At 40.8% G+C, this 17269-nt stretch overlaps 1 protein-coding gene and 1 pseudogene across 1 annotated transcript in view; one reads left to right on the top strand and one right to left on the bottom strand.

Moving 5' to 3' along the window:
- Nucleotides 1–5511, top strand: part of LOC138045305 (uncharacterized) — a 13185-nt gene extending 7674 nt beyond the window's left edge. Inside the window, exons 4-7 of the mRNA XM_068891745.1 lie at nucleotides 808–926; nucleotides 1861–1981; nucleotides 2155–2237; nucleotides 4779–5511. Coding sequence (XP_068747846.1) covers nucleotides 808–926; nucleotides 1861–1981; nucleotides 2155–2237; nucleotides 4779–4995 — 540 coding nt within the window. The 3' untranslated portion in view covers nucleotides 4996–5511. The remainder of the gene's footprint in view (nucleotides 1–807; nucleotides 927–1860; nucleotides 1982–2154; nucleotides 2238–4778) is intronic.
- A 1951-nt stretch (nucleotides 5512–7462) lies between these two features.
- LOC138045307 (E3 ubiquitin-protein ligase TRIM71-like) lies at nucleotides 7463–10565 on the bottom strand (annotated as a pseudogene).
- Nucleotides 10566–17269: the final 6704 nt, after the last annotated feature.

A 17269-nucleotide genomic window follows, 5' to 3' on the forward strand; every position in this document is an offset into this window, starting at 1 on the left:
GTGTTCATAACTGCGAGGATCATAGCTAACTTGATTTCATATGCGCAATTCAATATAACTTCTCAATTTCGATTACAATCAATATTCTGGCCAAAGGTCTGGACTAGTTGTGACTATTTTTGACATTTAAAGTAAGTTTGCGAGTCGTTTGATCTGCTCGATTCGAATTCAGTCATGCAAGCAAGCTAGCTGCAGCTGCTTGTGTGACTGAATCGGCTGACACAAAAGGAACTTCTAGAGGTACATTATAAGGACAAACTCTCTCATAATATTGTAAGGGTATTGGATGAAGATCCCTGGCTGTTGGCTTTAATACAGATATATCGCTTTCCTGACATCTTCTGGGATATCACCCCTACTCTTGAAGGTCACCGCTGGATCCAAAATGGAAACGAATCATTAGCCATGCTTCGAACAACGGTTTTATAAGCATGAAAGAGAAGGCCTACTCTGGGACCTTAAGTCGCAAAATGAGTTAACGAAGTAGTGGCAGATCAAGGGAAGCACATCGACAATTGTATACGGCTCAGCGTAGACTTATGTTATTTGAGTCAGTATGGCGCCCCCGACAGATTGCCAACTACGTACGGGAGATGTGTAACGACGGTCGCCGAGACTTCTTGAGTCTTTAGCCTAAGTAACTAAGCCTAAGTAACTAAGCAGGTTTGCAAAGGAAAATTGCAAGATGTATGTGTTATCCTTGAAGAAACAGTCACTGGCTTTGCAGCATTTGTCAAACAACCAAAAGGAGTTGAGTTAATGGTGTTTGTTTGCCATTCTTCTTCATTTTTCAAACTTCTCTTGCAGATTTCTGACAAGTGTCAATCTTGTGGCAACGTGTTTGCTAAGTATTTCTGCAATAAGTGCAAGCTACTCATCGAAAAAGAAGTTGATGCTTATCACTGTGACAAATGTGGAATATGTCGGTAAGTATGTTATAAAAGTGTGACACATTTTAACGACGAACGTGGTTTGATTGGTTTCTGAGGATGGGAGAAAATCGGGATACCAGGAGAAAAAACCTTTCGTAGCAGAGTAGAGAGATGTCGAACTCATCCCACACGTCAAATCTAGGAAACAATCCCAGACCACATTGGTGGCATGTTTGAATCCAGTTGAAAACATGTGATTTATGCACCAAAAGGGGAAAATGATTACAGATTCTTAGTAAAACTTCGGCGGAAACGCAAAGACCACCAATCTAGTTGCCAGGGCCGCGCTTAAACAAACTGGATCGAGGGTCACAAACCGTACGATATTCTCGATACCACGGGCTTTAGCCAATAAAAGTTAAAGAATAGAGTTAAATTCCTGGAGAATTAGCTTTAGGCCGCTCACGGTTTCATTTTGGATCCTTGATGTCATGTGAGTACGGTCGATAACGCTTTCTTGCCGGTTTTGTAATTCGTTCAGACGGAGCCGAGGTCCATTTTTGTAACCCTTGGCAGGAAGTATCGTTCCAAGTTTCTGAGACTGCGCAGAAGAGCAGGAATCTTTGTTTCGCGGACTTCCTGATTCGTAACCATTCGGAGTTCCTTATCCTTGATTCTGAATAAAAGAATCGCGCTCTTTGCAGACCATGAATTTGCCACAAGGTCGGACCTCATTTATTACGTACCGTTAGGGTAGACACCACTCCTATCCCGTTGCGCACAACTTGTCCTCAGTAATTAACTAATTTTATTGATTACAAATGGATGGAAAGCTGAGTGAGTGATATCCACTACACTCTGCGTCCCCATTATCATAAGAGTCATGAGAAGTACGTCCAATTCAATCTAGTAAAAAACATTGGCATTTTTTCATCGAATTGGAGGATTGCAAAAATGTGTGATTTGTATATTTCTCTCCTTGAAAAAGAGGAAACAAGGCAGACCACTTCCATTGTGATGAGTGTAACGTTTGCATGGCGACTTCTTTAAAGGGAAACCACAAATGCTTCACTGGTCGAGGTCACGATCCTTGTGCCATTTGCTATGAGGTAAGCTTTGCATCTAGACGTCATATCACTGATCCATGTGAAAAACAAAATAAAAAGCAGGGTGACACACGCTAACACCAACCCGGTGTGGCGGTGAATATAACACCGAATTCTTATATTCACCGCTGAAAATTATACCTAAAGTTATTATACAATTTTCTCTGTCTTTTCAGGAGGTGTTTAAAGGAGCTGTCATCTTGCCCTGCTTTCACATGATTCACAGAGAATGCTTTGAAAATCTTCTTCGTTTTGGAAGGTGAATATGTCCTTTTCTGAAAATTATTCTGGGCGCATTGATTTAACCTCAGTACCGTTTTCTTCCCGTGCAACAAGTAGCTGTGACACCGTACATCACATTCTCGTCCCTCGAGTACGCTTTTTTTAAAGTCAGCACCAAGAACGTTACACGGACTCTGGCCACAGCCAAAAATACGCGCAGTCGCGGAATGGTGGGGACATTATCATAGGGGAGCCTCTATCTCCCACATTTGGCCTAGGAGTCAACCCTTCCCCGAGTGCATTTATTTATAGAGCACCTCCCTTGGCAGATTCAGCACGCCCGTGGAATGTTGTAAAAAGCCAATCTCCCTTGGAAAATTCAACACGCCCGATGTTGTAAAAGCGCACCCCCTGCACCTTCCCCCTAGATCCACCCCTGATCTTAAGTGGACAAATATCCCAAACAAAAAGTACAAGTTGTCTTTTGGAAGAAAAAAAATGAAAATGGTATAACGATGGTAAGAATAACATAAATAGAAGAGAATATTTTCTGATTTTAAATATTGTACCTTTTTAGTTTAAAATACATTCTAGACCCCTCTTTGTTGCTTAGCTCATCCGCGAGTTGCATATCGTTTCTACTGCCAGAAAACGCGAAAGAAAACTACTTTTCGCAAGGCGATCAATGTTAAAGTCACTTTAAAAAAAGGAAGACTCGAAGCAGCAGCTAATTAACCGTTCAATCAGACTGCTACTTACTCGACAGACTTGTGATGTTGACATCTTCCCGATGAATCCATTCTCTGAATGCACGATTCCAACAAATTCAACTGACGAGTGTTCAAATATGACTGAAAAGGGAAAGACCCTCTGGCTTGGCTTTAATTGGTAGTCACTATGGAGAGGCCGTAGATTATGTCGCTTTAGACTAGAGATTTGCCGAACTACAACCTTAAAGAATGCTAATCCCATTTTTGAGAGAACATGAGCGTGATTTCTTAAAGGTGAGCAGACACGAGGGGTCATGTTGCAGGCACATGTTGAAGCGACATGTTCCAGCGACAAGAAGGTGTGTAGTACACACTGGGGCGACATGCATTAGGGTAGGGCCGTGTAGCGGGGGCATGTACCAGGGACAAAGTCACAACATTTGCACACTCATGAAAATGTTGCGGGTACAGTTTCAGGGATATGTTGCAGCGACGTGTCAAGTTGAACTTCATGGGACACGTCGCGAGGACAAAATCACCCCCAAACAGGTGTTGCACAAGTATAAAAGTATCAGTTCATACGAGGGGACATGTCGCTGCAACATATCCCTGGGACGTGTACCCGCAACACCTTCAAGTGTGTGCACATGCTGTGATTTTGTGCCTGCTAAATGTCCCGGCTACACGTCCCTGCTACATGTTGCCTCGGTGTGCACTACACAAGTTTTTTTGGGGCTGCAACATGTCCCTGCAACATGAACCCTCGTGTCTGCCCATCTTTAAAATGCGATGGCGAATAAAAACATGAAGCATTACGTGATTATCGATTATTGTAAATGGTTCAAAACAGGGAGCCCAGAGAAACTTTAAAGCTTATGTCAAGGGCTATTTTCTACAAAGAAGTAAAATATATATATATTCAACAAATAGATTCCATGTTGCCGTGGGTCTGTTCAGTAATAGATCACAGATGACATCAAAATGTGCTAAGAACAAAAAAGTGGCACACGAGGCGATAGCCGAGTGTGTCACTGATGTTCTTACCACATTTTGACGTCTTCTGTGATCTATTACTGAACAGACCCACGGCAACATGGAATCTATTCGTTTTATATAATAAAGAATTAAACTTTATGCGCATAAAAGCTGATGGTGACGTCAATCGTGCGTCTGTCCTCTAATAGATCATAGGCAAGAACCAATCAAAATCCGTGAATTACTGGGGTTATTATATAATATATATATATATATATATATAACTGCAGACAGTACTGTTTAGGCCTTCTGGGTCTCATCAGTACAGTGCTGATGTCTAGGATGGAGGTTAAGCTATAAACCCACCCCAGATGTTCCACACATGTAGTACATCCAAGCCATGCCAGAGTGCCCAATCTAGCGAGCTAGTGAGCGTGCGCAATAGATATATATATATATATTTATACCAGAGAAGAAATGACTGATTTCAGTTTACAAAGAAACACAGGAATACTAGAAGCATTCTGAATTTCTTGACTGAAAGAATTAAATGATTTGGGGTCTTAAAAACGAAGTGAGAATTTCCTTACTTTCCATTGATGTTAAGCATTCAACACGTGCACGCTGCAAATCATGTTTCTAAGGACCTAAATTTTAAAATGTATTCTTCTAGGGGGACCCCCTAGTAAGGTACGCCTTCGTCGGACAGATTCAGGATAACCGAGATTCAGTAAACCAATGGGAAGACTAGAAATGCATTATAAGAGGCTGAAAACTGGGGAATAAGTCAGAATTCTAAGTTGTAGTAAAGGAGGTGGGGTCAATATCGTAATAAAACCAATTACAATACTTCTACCTTTGCAGTAAGGGCTTTTCTTCTATATTTCCTTTAGCCGAACATGTCCCATGTGCCGAAGCGATATCTTTCCGAATGCAGACCAAAAGTTGGTAAAAGCTGAAGACGCAAGAGAACAGAATCCGACTGCGGCAAATCTTGGACATCCCAGATGGCTGCGGTTTATTTGCAACCTGCCCACCAACATTTTAGCAAAGATATCAGCATTGGGACCTTTTCATCAAACGAATAGCCAGCGAGCGCAGATAGTTTAGTTGAACACCTAGAGAGGTAATAGGTGATATAGCAGCTCTTGTAACATATAATCTTATTGGCTGGCTACCCTAACCCAAAAACAAAAGACTTTACAATTAAAACAATGACTTAGACTTAAAACAATATTAGAAGCTGCTTACAATACCAAACAATAGCAGGTTAAGAGAGCTGCTACAATACTGGGAGTAATAAGAGAACTTAAAAACGAACGGGTACAGGAAGGTCATCTGAAAAGAAAACGCAAGGTCCATTGTAATCATTTCGAATTGATTTAAACTTGTCTCGGGTGTAAAATGTGGATCATTGAACAATCCAAGGATAGGCGTACTACGAACGTTGTGGAAATCTAAAGAAAAATTATACATTGTCGGGTGTTCACGTCCTCCACTCAATGACAAATTTGCTTATATCACGTGGAAGAGAACGGCAAAGAAATTAACCAAAATGTGAAAACACATGTATAGCTAGGAGAGCCATTGTTAGTGCTTATTAAACCTATTGCATTGTTCTCTAAATTCCTGGTAGTCAAGGCTTGAATTTAACCACTACTAGCAGATCTAAAGGCCACGTGACACGACGCAATTTTTCTTGCAACTCGCATCGCAACAAACGTTGCGTTGCAAGTTGCGAGAAAAAATTCATGTGTAACACCCCATTTTGCAACTGCAATTGTTGCGTTGCGAGTTGCGATAAAAGTAGAACGACCCTCTACTTTTCGCAACGTTGCGAGACAAGTTGCTTGCGTGTGACATCCCCTCTGCAACTCGCAACGCAATTTTTTTCAAAATGGGCCAATCAGAGCTCATCTTTCGGCGACTTAGCGCGTCCGCCATATTGTTTGTTATTGTACGCGTTGCAAGTTGCGAAAGAAGTTGCCAACGTGTAACATACTGCCTCTGCAACTTGAAAGGTTTTTTATTCGTCATCGTTGCGTTGCGAGTAGCAAGAAAAATTGCCTCGTGTAACATGGCCTTAAGGCAATCCTTTGTGGTGAATAGCCTATGTTTTTTATTGCTCTTGCATTGGGCGGCCACGACAATTAATGTATGCTCGTGAAGAGCGTGGAAGATGTTTGGTTCTGGTCCGTTGAATATGAACATTTTTGGATGCCGTCGTCGTCATCGTTCGAGGGAGCTTAAGATTTTTCGACGGCGACGGCAAACAACAACACGGCAAAACAATGATTTCATCGGTTAAAAGAGCATAAATAATCGTGCTGCACGTACAGAACGGATTTTAGGACGGATTCTTGCGGTACTCTGCATAAGGACGACGTGAAATTACAAAATTTGAGGCTGTGACGACAACGTGAGCATGCAAAAATCGGAACTTTCATTTTCTATTTTCACTTTGTAACTACTCGTATCAAATTATTTTTACGATAGTTCGCCCAAATTGTAAGAAGTGAACGAGATAGAATAACCGCGGAAGAATTATGATAAAGCAAAGTGATAGTTCGAGGTGACGTTTGACGTCGCCGTCGTAGATCTTAAGGTCTCTAATTCCTTAGTGGAGACCATTACCACGTTGGCGCGATCAAGAATGTCACCGGCAAATCTTTTAACATTATGATATTTTTGCATTTCGTTTCGCGTGTAAAGAGTTTGCCAACTGTTTTCTATTTAAGTTGGCGTAAAAGGCGTTGTTCTTATGAAAGAAAAATGAAACATTACCGTCACTGCTTGTACATAACCTAAAATTTGGCCATTTCACTAGAGTGTTTTGAAGACGAAGGCAAGGAACTGCGAAACAACGTGAGCAATCGTTGCTGCACCTGACTTAGTAACCCTGTTCACTCCCAAGAGTGATTGATAGAAATTTTCTCCTTACAAGCTCAATACAAGGTCAAGCAAACTGGTGACGAGAAGGAAGAAATTTATCACCAGCTGGGATTTTTTCTAGATATATCATCAAATTCCCATAACTAAATAAAAAGTCATGTACCGCAGTCAGTAAGGAGAATTAACATTCACATCATGGGAGTGAAGTGGGAGGCGCAGTGGCCTCATAGTTAGAGTGCTCGACTCCGGATCGAGTGGTCCGGGTTCGGGTCCTGGCCGGGGACATTGTGTTGTGTTCTTGGGCAAGACACTTTACTCTCACGGTGCCTCTCTCCACCCAGGTGTATAAATGGGTAACGGCGAAAATGTTGGGGGTAACCCTGCGATGGACTAGCGTCCCATCCAGGGGGACTGACAAATACTCCTATTCGCTTCATGCTACGGAAACCAGAGATAAGAGCCGGCCTGATGGGCCTTCTGGCTCTTAATTAAGCAGAGATTTTACCTTTTTTTTCCTGGGAGTGAAAGAGAGAACGTGGCGGGGTGGACGGGAAAGTGGCTTTTGTTGTATGTTTGCTAAGGCATAAGGGAACAAAAAAAGCTACAAGGCATCTTTTTTTCTTTTAATGTGTAACCATCGAAAAGGATGAAACGTAAGCAAACAAATAAAAGGAGCCATTATGGTGCAGTGTGGTTTTTCATGGGCGCCATGTTGTTCATCCAGCAGCATTTGCACATTGCACCATTGTCACCTCAGTCTCAAGAGATTGGTTGAAATTGACCAATGGTGTGATCAAAACCAGGTTTACATTGACCATGCGCATGCTTTTTGGGGCGAATTCTGCTAATGTCTATGTGCACCATGAGTAATTAAACACTAAACAACATTAAAAACATAAAGGAACCCGCCTTACGCGCCAAACCCTCGATATACCAGATAATCTTTGAGCAATGATGCTTTGAAAATCCCAAAATTTAACAAAGAATGCATGGAATCATTAGCTCATGGTCATGGAATCATTAGCTCATGGTTAATACCTGGTTCGTTATCACTGAAAACTGAAAGGTAAAATTGGAGATTTACCCTAGTTTAACAAGTATTAAGAGCATGATTCCTTTTGTGAGAAAACTAAACGTAAACAATGACGTCAGCAAAGATTTCCTTATATGAAGTAGCAGAAATTTTTCTAAACGGCTGTATGGGTAACCTTCCTATTACTCAGAGAGTTTTAAGGGCTGCGCACTGGCAATGGTATTATTTTGAAGGACTTGCAACTGGTTATTACTGTAATCCGTTACGAATAATTTGCCATCCGAGGTCACAGTCACGTCTTGTGGCTTATCAAACTGGCCTAGCGCCTTTCCGGGAGTTCCGACAACGAAAACTCGTCCATCCGTCGTAAACACGAATAGCCGATGATTTCCACTGTCGCACACAGCAAGATTTTTTTGCTGTCAATAGTCATCCCTCTTGGGTCTCTTAACTCTCCTTCAAAGGATCCTTTTTCACCAATCGAGTATAGAAATTCACCATCGGTGCTTAATACTTCCACGCAATGAGTATCGAATGTGATGAAGTATTTGTCATTGTGGTGTGTAACATAATATGGTTTGGCTGTGTAATGACTACTGAACTCTTTGATTAGCTTTCCATGTTGGGAGAATTCCTTGACAGAAGCGCTTCCCCAATCACAGACAACAATTTTTCCTTCGGGCGTCACACAAAATCCCCAAGGACAATCCAGCACATCGCTACCAAACGTCATTATAGTAACGCCACAACGATCAATCACGTGAATCAACTGGTTGTCGCTGTCAGACACCACAATGTTTTCCTCAGTGTCAAAATCGACACCGACTGGGTTCGTGATGTCATGGGTGCCCTGAAACTGTGTGATGTAGTTGCCCCGTTGATTTAAAGAGCAAAATTCGACGATTCCATGAGTCGGCTACGGCCACCTCATCAGAAGAGTTGACAGCGATACCACAAGGTCTTTTGAGATGTGGTCTGTCTTGGCCAGGAGTTTGGCAGATCGAAATGAGTGGTTTGTAGTCTTGGCATTTGAAGGAGTTTTCAAGACTCAGGCGGCTGGCACTTAGGTACTCTGTTCTTGTAGTCACGTGAACATTAAATGAACTTTCTTTTATCGGTTCTCTCCGAACTCTGGCGTCGATCTGGTAAATACCCGTTTTAAGCGGAGTGTAACTCACCACGTAAGTTCCGTCTTTCTTGTCTTCGATTCTCGTCGGTATGAATGTGCCTTGTTTTGACTGGATACGAACCGTAACACGATCGTTCTCGGAATAACGCGGATTCTCATCGGAATCTTTCTTTTAAATCAGGAATTCGATTCGCTCTCCGATTCCGGTAAGATATTGAGTCATTCCCTCGCCTTCGGCTGTCGAATAAGCTGGATCTGTGTGACTCACGGAGATTCTCCCGATATCCGATTGTTGAAGAACTCGCAGAATATTTGGATCGGGAATGTAATCCACGTTAATGCTTTTTTGTGATTTCGGCACCTTTTTGGGCTTAGTGGAAATAAATTGTTGAAAGCGTCTGCTGACAGGTCCCTCCATGTCCAAAATCTCTCCCTCGATGTCCCTTTCTAAGACGTCTTTAGCGTATTCATGGGTTTTCTGCATTTGACCTAAGTGAAGCTCAAGCTCTTTTCGTTGTTTAATTATAGAAACTTGTTGATCTTTGTAAATACCGTCCAATTCAGCAAGCATTTTGTCTCCGTGCTTTCTGAGAAAAGATATTAAACCTTCGATTTTTTTCATCACCTCTTGGCGTGCAGTAATAATTCTTCGCTCAACTGTCTTGTAACTCTGATCAACTCTCTTGATTTCAGCACGACATGACGATATCTGATCATGCAATCAATCCATGATGTGCAAAATACGTTTCTTGCTGTCCTTGCTTCCTTTGTTGATCTCGATAAGGCTGTGCTCCTTGTGCGAGAGATTAGCGCATTTCTCGCAGACTTGCCTCTCACAGTCATTGCAGGGCAATTCCAGGGTCTCCATCTTGTGTCCTTCGTGGTCACAGGATGTAGGAACTTGAAGGAACGTCGGGAGATCTTTCGCCGAGAAATTTTCCCACTCCAAACAATGATGCATTGCATTACTTTAATCCTCGTGTGTATCTCGACACAATTAACACAAACAAGACACCTGCAATCGAAGCAGTAAGCCTCGGCCAAAAATCTTCCCTCGCAACTGAAGCGGGCTAACTCAGGTCTGTTACTCCTTATCCTGATCATTTCCTGCAACTTCTTTAGGTATAGTGGCGAAGGTAGGTTTTCGATACTTTTACTTGGAGGTAGTTCGATAGTAGCTTTGCAGAACGGGCAAATGGCTTGTTCTGGTCCAAGGTTTTCCATGAGCAGCCGCCTCAGACAGCCCCTGCAGAAACTGTGTAGACATGGTAAGGTCTTAGGACTGCTCAAGTACCCCTTACAGTAATAACAAGTCAACTTGCTTGTCAGGCTACAGAGGAAATCGCTGATTGTCGCTGTGGTGGACATTTTAATGTATGAACGCAGTGCAATATATGTAAATATTATTCAGTCATTTACAAGTGTTCATGCAACAACGAATGCATCATTTGAATTTTTATAATCAGGTCTCACGCGATCTTGATTATCAGAGATTTTCAAGCTGGGAATAAGGATCTTAGCAAGTCTGTTTCTCGACAAAACGATAAAGCTGGTGTGACAATCGACCGTCAAATTTATTGTGCAGTTTTCTGCGGCAAAAATGTACTAACAAAAACTTCGGCATTTTCCCATCGCCTGTACTTCACTTGGTAACAGTATTTGATAAGGAAACTGTGTCAATATCATTTCACTTGAATTCCACTGAAAAGTCGTACTGAAAATATCGGGTAACCGCCGGTCTTAGTTTTGTATAATCGTGAAGACTGAAATACTTTCAAAACGACACATCTCAGTTGCGACATTGGCTTAGTTTGTTTGCATGTTTTTAAACACTTTAAAAAGATGATTCCATGCATTTTCAAGAAGCGATGAAAGCTTAACTCTTGAAACAAATTGGAACAAAATTCCTTTCTCATTATTCGGTCAAGAGAGGACTACACCCATGCCTCATAGAATATTTTCTTTGTCAACAGAAAGTCAAGGAAATTAAGTATGTTACCGGGCGCTTTTACTAAATATAACTAAATTTGAATGAGACATTGCCGTACGATAATTTGTACGTCGAAAAAAACAGTAAAGGAAAAAACCAAGCCATTGTAAATATTGCTTTTCATAGCATCGTTATTAGAGTACGGAATAAAGTTTAAATAAACAAGTTAATGTTACCGTATGCAAATTTTGTGCACTTTTAGGCTTTTCCTGTTTTAATAGAATGATTGGTTCATTAATTTCCTCTTTCACGCGCAAAGAGGCTCTTAATTAAATTAAAATGTCGGCAAGGGAACTCAAAACATTACAACTGCAGATAACTTGACCAAAAAGTAAATCGTTCTTGAAATAGAGATTGGATATAGACTGGTCCCACAAAAGCCTTCAACGCTAAACATAGATCATTTATGAATATTTACCCGCGGTTGGATAATCAATATGATATCATGCAAGGCACTGAATATTTCGCTAAATAACGCCTTTGTATTTCTTTTATTCCTTACGAGTGAATCCCTTCCCTTAATCCTACTGATCAAATCGAATCTGTAAATTATTGATTTCAGGGAAATATGCAAACGACAATAGAGAGGTTTAGCATCGCTTTAATGGAAAACGGTTCAGTTTGTTCAGTTTGTTATTTTTTTTTGCCGGAATTAATTCTCAGTATTATCAATGACAATATTATAATATGCTATTAAAGACATTTAGTGGCGAGGAAGCTCGTAAAGAAACCAGAAGAAAGAAAATTGCTTCATTTAAGAAGACTCAAACCAGTTTCAACACTTTAAAAAACTGTGTTATTAGAAGGTGTGACTCCACAATTAACACCGTATCACCAAGCAGCTATGTTATGGCTTCATATATAAAACAGCAATTGTTGCTAACAAAATGAACTCAAAAGAATGATGTAACAGGTTACCACAGCAACAGGCGATTTATTAAAAGCACCATATATTTTGTCTTTATACGCTTTTATCTGAAAAGCAAACTGTGACCCCCATATTTTTCGCTGGAAAGTAACCAGGCTAAATTCAAACTTTTTGCATATTTTAAGAATTTCCCTAGAGCAGATTCCCAGCCATCTTCGCAATTGGAATAGTTAAGGTAGCTCTGAATCCACCTTACCGGGGAGTTTTTTAAACTTTGCGAAGAGTTTCATCGAAGCCTTATGATCAGTTTCGGCAATTAAGAGTGAGTATCTCCGTGTTCGTTTTTTCATATACTAATTGTTCCCATTCAAGATAGCTATATAGAGCGGTTTTCAATTGAGTGTCGTAAATCAATGCTGCTACCAATCCAAATTGGTAGCAGCAATTCCTTGTAACTTGCTCAAAGCGAGGGGAAAAATCGCGCGTGCAAGCCGCGATTGGTTTTGTTTTCATTGGTCAATAAATAGGCCATTTTCAAAATATCTAATATTCAGCTTGATAGTGAGGCAGTGAGGACAGATACAACAAAAAAACGTTGGAATGACTGTGAAGAATATTTACATATCATCCACTTTCCATTGTCTTTGCCCTCACTGCCTCACTATCAAGCTGGATTTTAATATATCGAAAAAGGCCTATAGGCGCGAGGTTTTTAAACCAATCTTTGCAATCGGGTCATTACTTCTGACAGTCATTGAAACTGTTGCTATGGTGATCTATTGCGTCACATTAATAATAATTAGTGTTTCAAATGTACCACAAAAATTGCCTTTCCGTGAAAAAGTGTTGAAAGAGGCGATCCTTGTATAATAAAATGAAGTCTGTTGAAACTGGTCCGAGTTTCTAGCGTGTTACTTAATCTCTCTGGTGACAATGTCAACACAAATGTATCGCCTCAAATATAACTTGGCCCTGTCGAATGCTTTTCACTATTTCTCGCCATCACTTTGTACATATGAGCACGTTAAAGTACTTCATGCTGTGAAGTTTTTTATTATTGTTCCCATGACTACACGGTCTACTTTCACAGCTAACTGACCGATAAGATGTCATCTTTGAAATAGCAGGGAATTTAAAATCTACGACGGCGACGGACGACGAAACCAGCACCTCAAAATATAACTTCGCTCTATCGTAAGTCTTTCGCGATTGTTCAGTCTAGTTCGCGTCGTACAATGTGGGCAAAGGATCCTAAAAATAAATCAGTACGAGCGGTTTCAAAGTTTAAATACAGAATGAAGGATTCTCTGTTGCATGCTTACGTTGTCGTTAAAACTTCAAATTTGGTGATTTCACGTCGTCGTTATGCAGAGGACCGCTAAGATACTTGCTAAAATCCGTGCTGCACGTGCAGCACGATTATTTATGCTCTTTTAACCAATGATATTATTGCTTTGTGGCGTTGTCGTAGTCGTAGCCGTCGTCGTTTCTTAAGTAGGGAGCTTACGAAACGAGGACGACGACGGCTACGAGGACTTCATTTAAAAATACAAATCCGCGTTATTCATATCACTACGAAACTATTTCATGTCGTTCCGCGTTAAGAATGTGTAGTAACTGACAAGGAATTAAACTGGTATGAGTGGGTTGGAAGCGTAGAGAGAGAACTGAAAATTCATCGTCATGTGCTAACGTCCTCCACAGATCCTTGAATTTAGTCATTTCACGTCGTCATTTAGGAGATGACGGCAAAGAAATGCACCAAAACGTAAAACGCACGTGCAGAGCGTGCAGAGCCATTGTTTTTGCTCAATAAACCTATTGTTTTGTAGCGTCGTCGTTGCCGTCGGCGTCGTGGTTTCGTAAGCTCCCTAATTCCCTAGCAAGACGACGACCACGGCTTCGAGTACGCCACAAGACAATAGGTTTAATTAGCAAAAACAATAGTTTTGCACGCCCTGCACGTGCGTTTTACATTTTGATTCATTTCTTTGCGGTTGTCGTCTTGACAACGACTTGAAATAATCAAAGTTGGCTTCTAAACCTTCTCGAGGAATGTTAGGATATTAAGGTGAGATTTCTTTGGAATACTGAATGGAGATCGGCCACTTGATTTATTTGCTTTGGTTTGTGTATAAACCGAAGTTTATTTACAAATACTAAAAACAACACACCTTTACTCTAGAATAGTTTGAGCTCCTAAAATTCAAATCACACCAGTTGCCAATTAAGAATTGCACAAAAAAAGCAAAATTAAAATACAATTTCAAAAAATCGATTGCATGAATTTGTACAGGGTGTTGGATTTTTTTTTGTTTGATTTGTTGAGTTAGGGCTACACTTTACACAAGTGACCGTAAGTACGAACTTCTAGGAGAGCAAATTAAAGCTGAAGAATATTGAACATAATCAATTTTGTTATTCTTGACATTCTTATGCTTTCCCAGTTCACGCCAACAATTCTGACGCTTATGTCAAATGAGAATTAAGGACGTTCGCGCCCATTGCTACTGCGCATTTTTTCGCGCATGTCACGCACACGTCATGCATCGCAGACCACGAAGGTAAACACGATGCTAAAGGCGCAAACATTTACCACAAGAATGGAGCGTGAAAGCAAGTGGAATCATGGGATAGCTATGGACCCAGGTCTACTCGTCTTCTCGTTTGTCACGCAATGGCGTGACAGTGCGAATAGACAATTGCAGCGATTTTACTCTCTTGAATGCTCGGTGACCCGCATTTTTCTTTCCGTAGAACACTTCCTTTCCTGATTTTGTCCACTTTACAAAAAACAACAAAAAAAAATCTGTGCGTAAGAAGTCACAAATATTTCGCCTTTTATGCTCTCGTGCGATCGAAGTTTTCTTTCTTAGACTAGTATGTACCGTTTTTTAAGGTCTATTTCTCCTCAGAAAAAGACATCAGCTGCAAAAGTTTGTTTAGTTATATTAGTTATGTTGAATTGAGGACGTTTACCTGATCTAAATTTCACTAATGTAGCTTTTTTATTGCTGACAGTTAAAATAACGCAATCTTCTAAAAGTGCACCTCGTGATCTCGAAAACGAGCACGGTGACCTCTCATTTTTTTTGCCTTTTTGGCAAAAGTAGATCATTACCTTTCTGCGTGGCAAGTTTAAGAATAATCTGTACGTGGGAACGTTTTGGGCGCGAACGTCCTTAAGTTGTACGGTTGTGCATCATTTACATAATAATGAAAATCTGCACTGTTGGACGAAGTTGCAAACTGGCCCGAAGTGGTTTCCTGGCATTAATGTATTTACATCATTTACAAGACAGTAAGTTAAGTTTTCACAATCAACTTCAATGCCTACTAATCACATGTCCAAATTAGTCGGCATCCTGTGTACTTTCAAAATAAATTTCCTCAATCGGACCGGACCAAATAACATTTCAAGTGCTCTTATCCACTGCTACAAAGACGCTCTCATAGAATAGAACCTTGTAAAAACCTTGCCTAAATAAATGCTACATTAATTTAACAATCTTAAGGTCTGTAACTTCTTGATCAATACTTGTCATTGACCAAATGTTTCCAATAATCCACTAACATTCCTTTCTACTTCTTGAACAAAACAAACGCTTTCTATAACTTTAACATTTTCAATAATAACTGGGCCTATCCAAGTTAGAAGAAAAGGAGAAATGCCAAGGTGAGTTAGATGAAGTGATACAGAGTTTCCCCAGAAGTGAGAGAGTGCAGATTTCAATGGACATGTTGGGGCAGGCAACAGGGGTGATGAGGAGGTGATGGACAGATTTGGTATCCAGGATAAGAACGCAGAGGGACAGATGGTAGACTTTGCAAAAATGATGGAAATAGTTGTAGGCTGTCTTATAAGAGGGGAGGTAAGAGCACACAGGTGGGCTATATGCTGAAGGATATCCGTGACTGCAAAGTAGTAGTAGGTGAGAGTATAACCAGACAGCATAGGACAGTGGTGTGTAGTGTGACTCTGGTGGTAAGGAAGGTGAAGAGGACAAAGACAGAGCGTAGAACAAACTGGTGGAAGCTGAAATTAGAAAGACTGCTATGTGGTCTCCAGGGAGGAGTTGAGACAGGCCCTGGGTGGACACGAGGTGCCTTCAGATGACTGGACAACTATAGCTAATATGATCAGGGAGACAGGTAGAAGAGTACTTGTTGTGCATCTGGAAGGAAAGTACACAGATCTAGATAAGCAGACTTGGTGTTGGAATGAGGAAGTGCAGGCGTATATACAGAGAAAGGGGTTAGCTACGAAGAAGTGGGACACTGAGAGGACTGAAGAGAGTAGACAGGAGTACAGGGAGATGCAGCGTAAGGTGAACTCCGTGACACCGGTGCAGCGCCCACCAGTTGAGCAACCAAGCCATCCCTGAGTCCACACCGAACCCGTAGAGGCTATAGATATTCGAGTCCCGTCCTAGTCTGCATGAATTATTCACGCTTTCCTTTCGTCACTGCTCAAGTAACGTTGATTCATAACTGCGATGATCAGCATTTTAACTTGATTCTCTCCGCAGTTCAAATAAACAACAACAACAACAACAACAACAATAATAAAAATAATAATAATAATGATGATGATGATGATGATAATGATGATGATAATAATAATAATAAATGCAGCTAAATGTCATTTAGGCAAAGTTAAACCAAGCCAATGCAACGGTTTCTCCTGAGATTTTTGGGGGGACTCCAGTGAGGTTTGCAGGCGCATTGCCGTGTGCTTTGGCTTGAATCATCTTGTTCCATACTCGCTGATCTCAGGGATGTGTTGACGGATGCCGTGGGAGGTGGACTGTGACTTGGTTGCCATGGTGACCTCCTTGCTGCTGAGGAGATTGCTACCTTTACGACACCTATCCTCCAGTAAATTGGCGTATTATTTTAGTAGTAGTAGTAGTAATAATAATAATAATAATAATAATATAATAATAATAATAATAATCTAATGCAGCAGCACAAAAACCCGTGGAAAGGGTGATCACAATTAAAACAGCACAAAAAAATAAAGTAAACAGACAGGGAGACTGACTGACCTAGAATATTAATTTCTGAATAATTCATTCAGTCATTCAATCGTCTGAAATTACATTTATTATAACCTTTCCTTCAAAAATAACTGGGGACTGGTGATGAGACTGCCTGAGAGGGTTTTTACTTATAACAGAAAATCATAAAAAAAATTCCTCCAATTTCTCAAGAACGCACGTGCGTATTTGCGTAAAGGACGCTACGCCCCTGCGTTGCTTCTTTAACTCTCGAGTGCATTTCTATTAAACAGAAAGCAATGAAATAAAGACGGAACTGAATTGAAATACTATTTTAGTGAGTAGCATTCTAGACAAGGTTGGCGAGAGGGACAAGACATTCATGGTATTTGCCGGCCGGGAGGTCCGTAATAGGAAAAACTGTACCAGAGGTCTCGAGTATGCGGCCTAGGGTCATTCTCGAGACCTCTGG

This window comes from Montipora capricornis, chromosome 4, assembly GCF_036669925.1.
Source record: "Montipora capricornis isolate CH-2021 chromosome 4, ASM3666992v2, whole genome shotgun sequence".
Lineage (NCBI taxonomy): Eukaryota > Metazoa > Cnidaria > Anthozoa > Scleractinia > Acroporidae > Montipora > Montipora capricornis.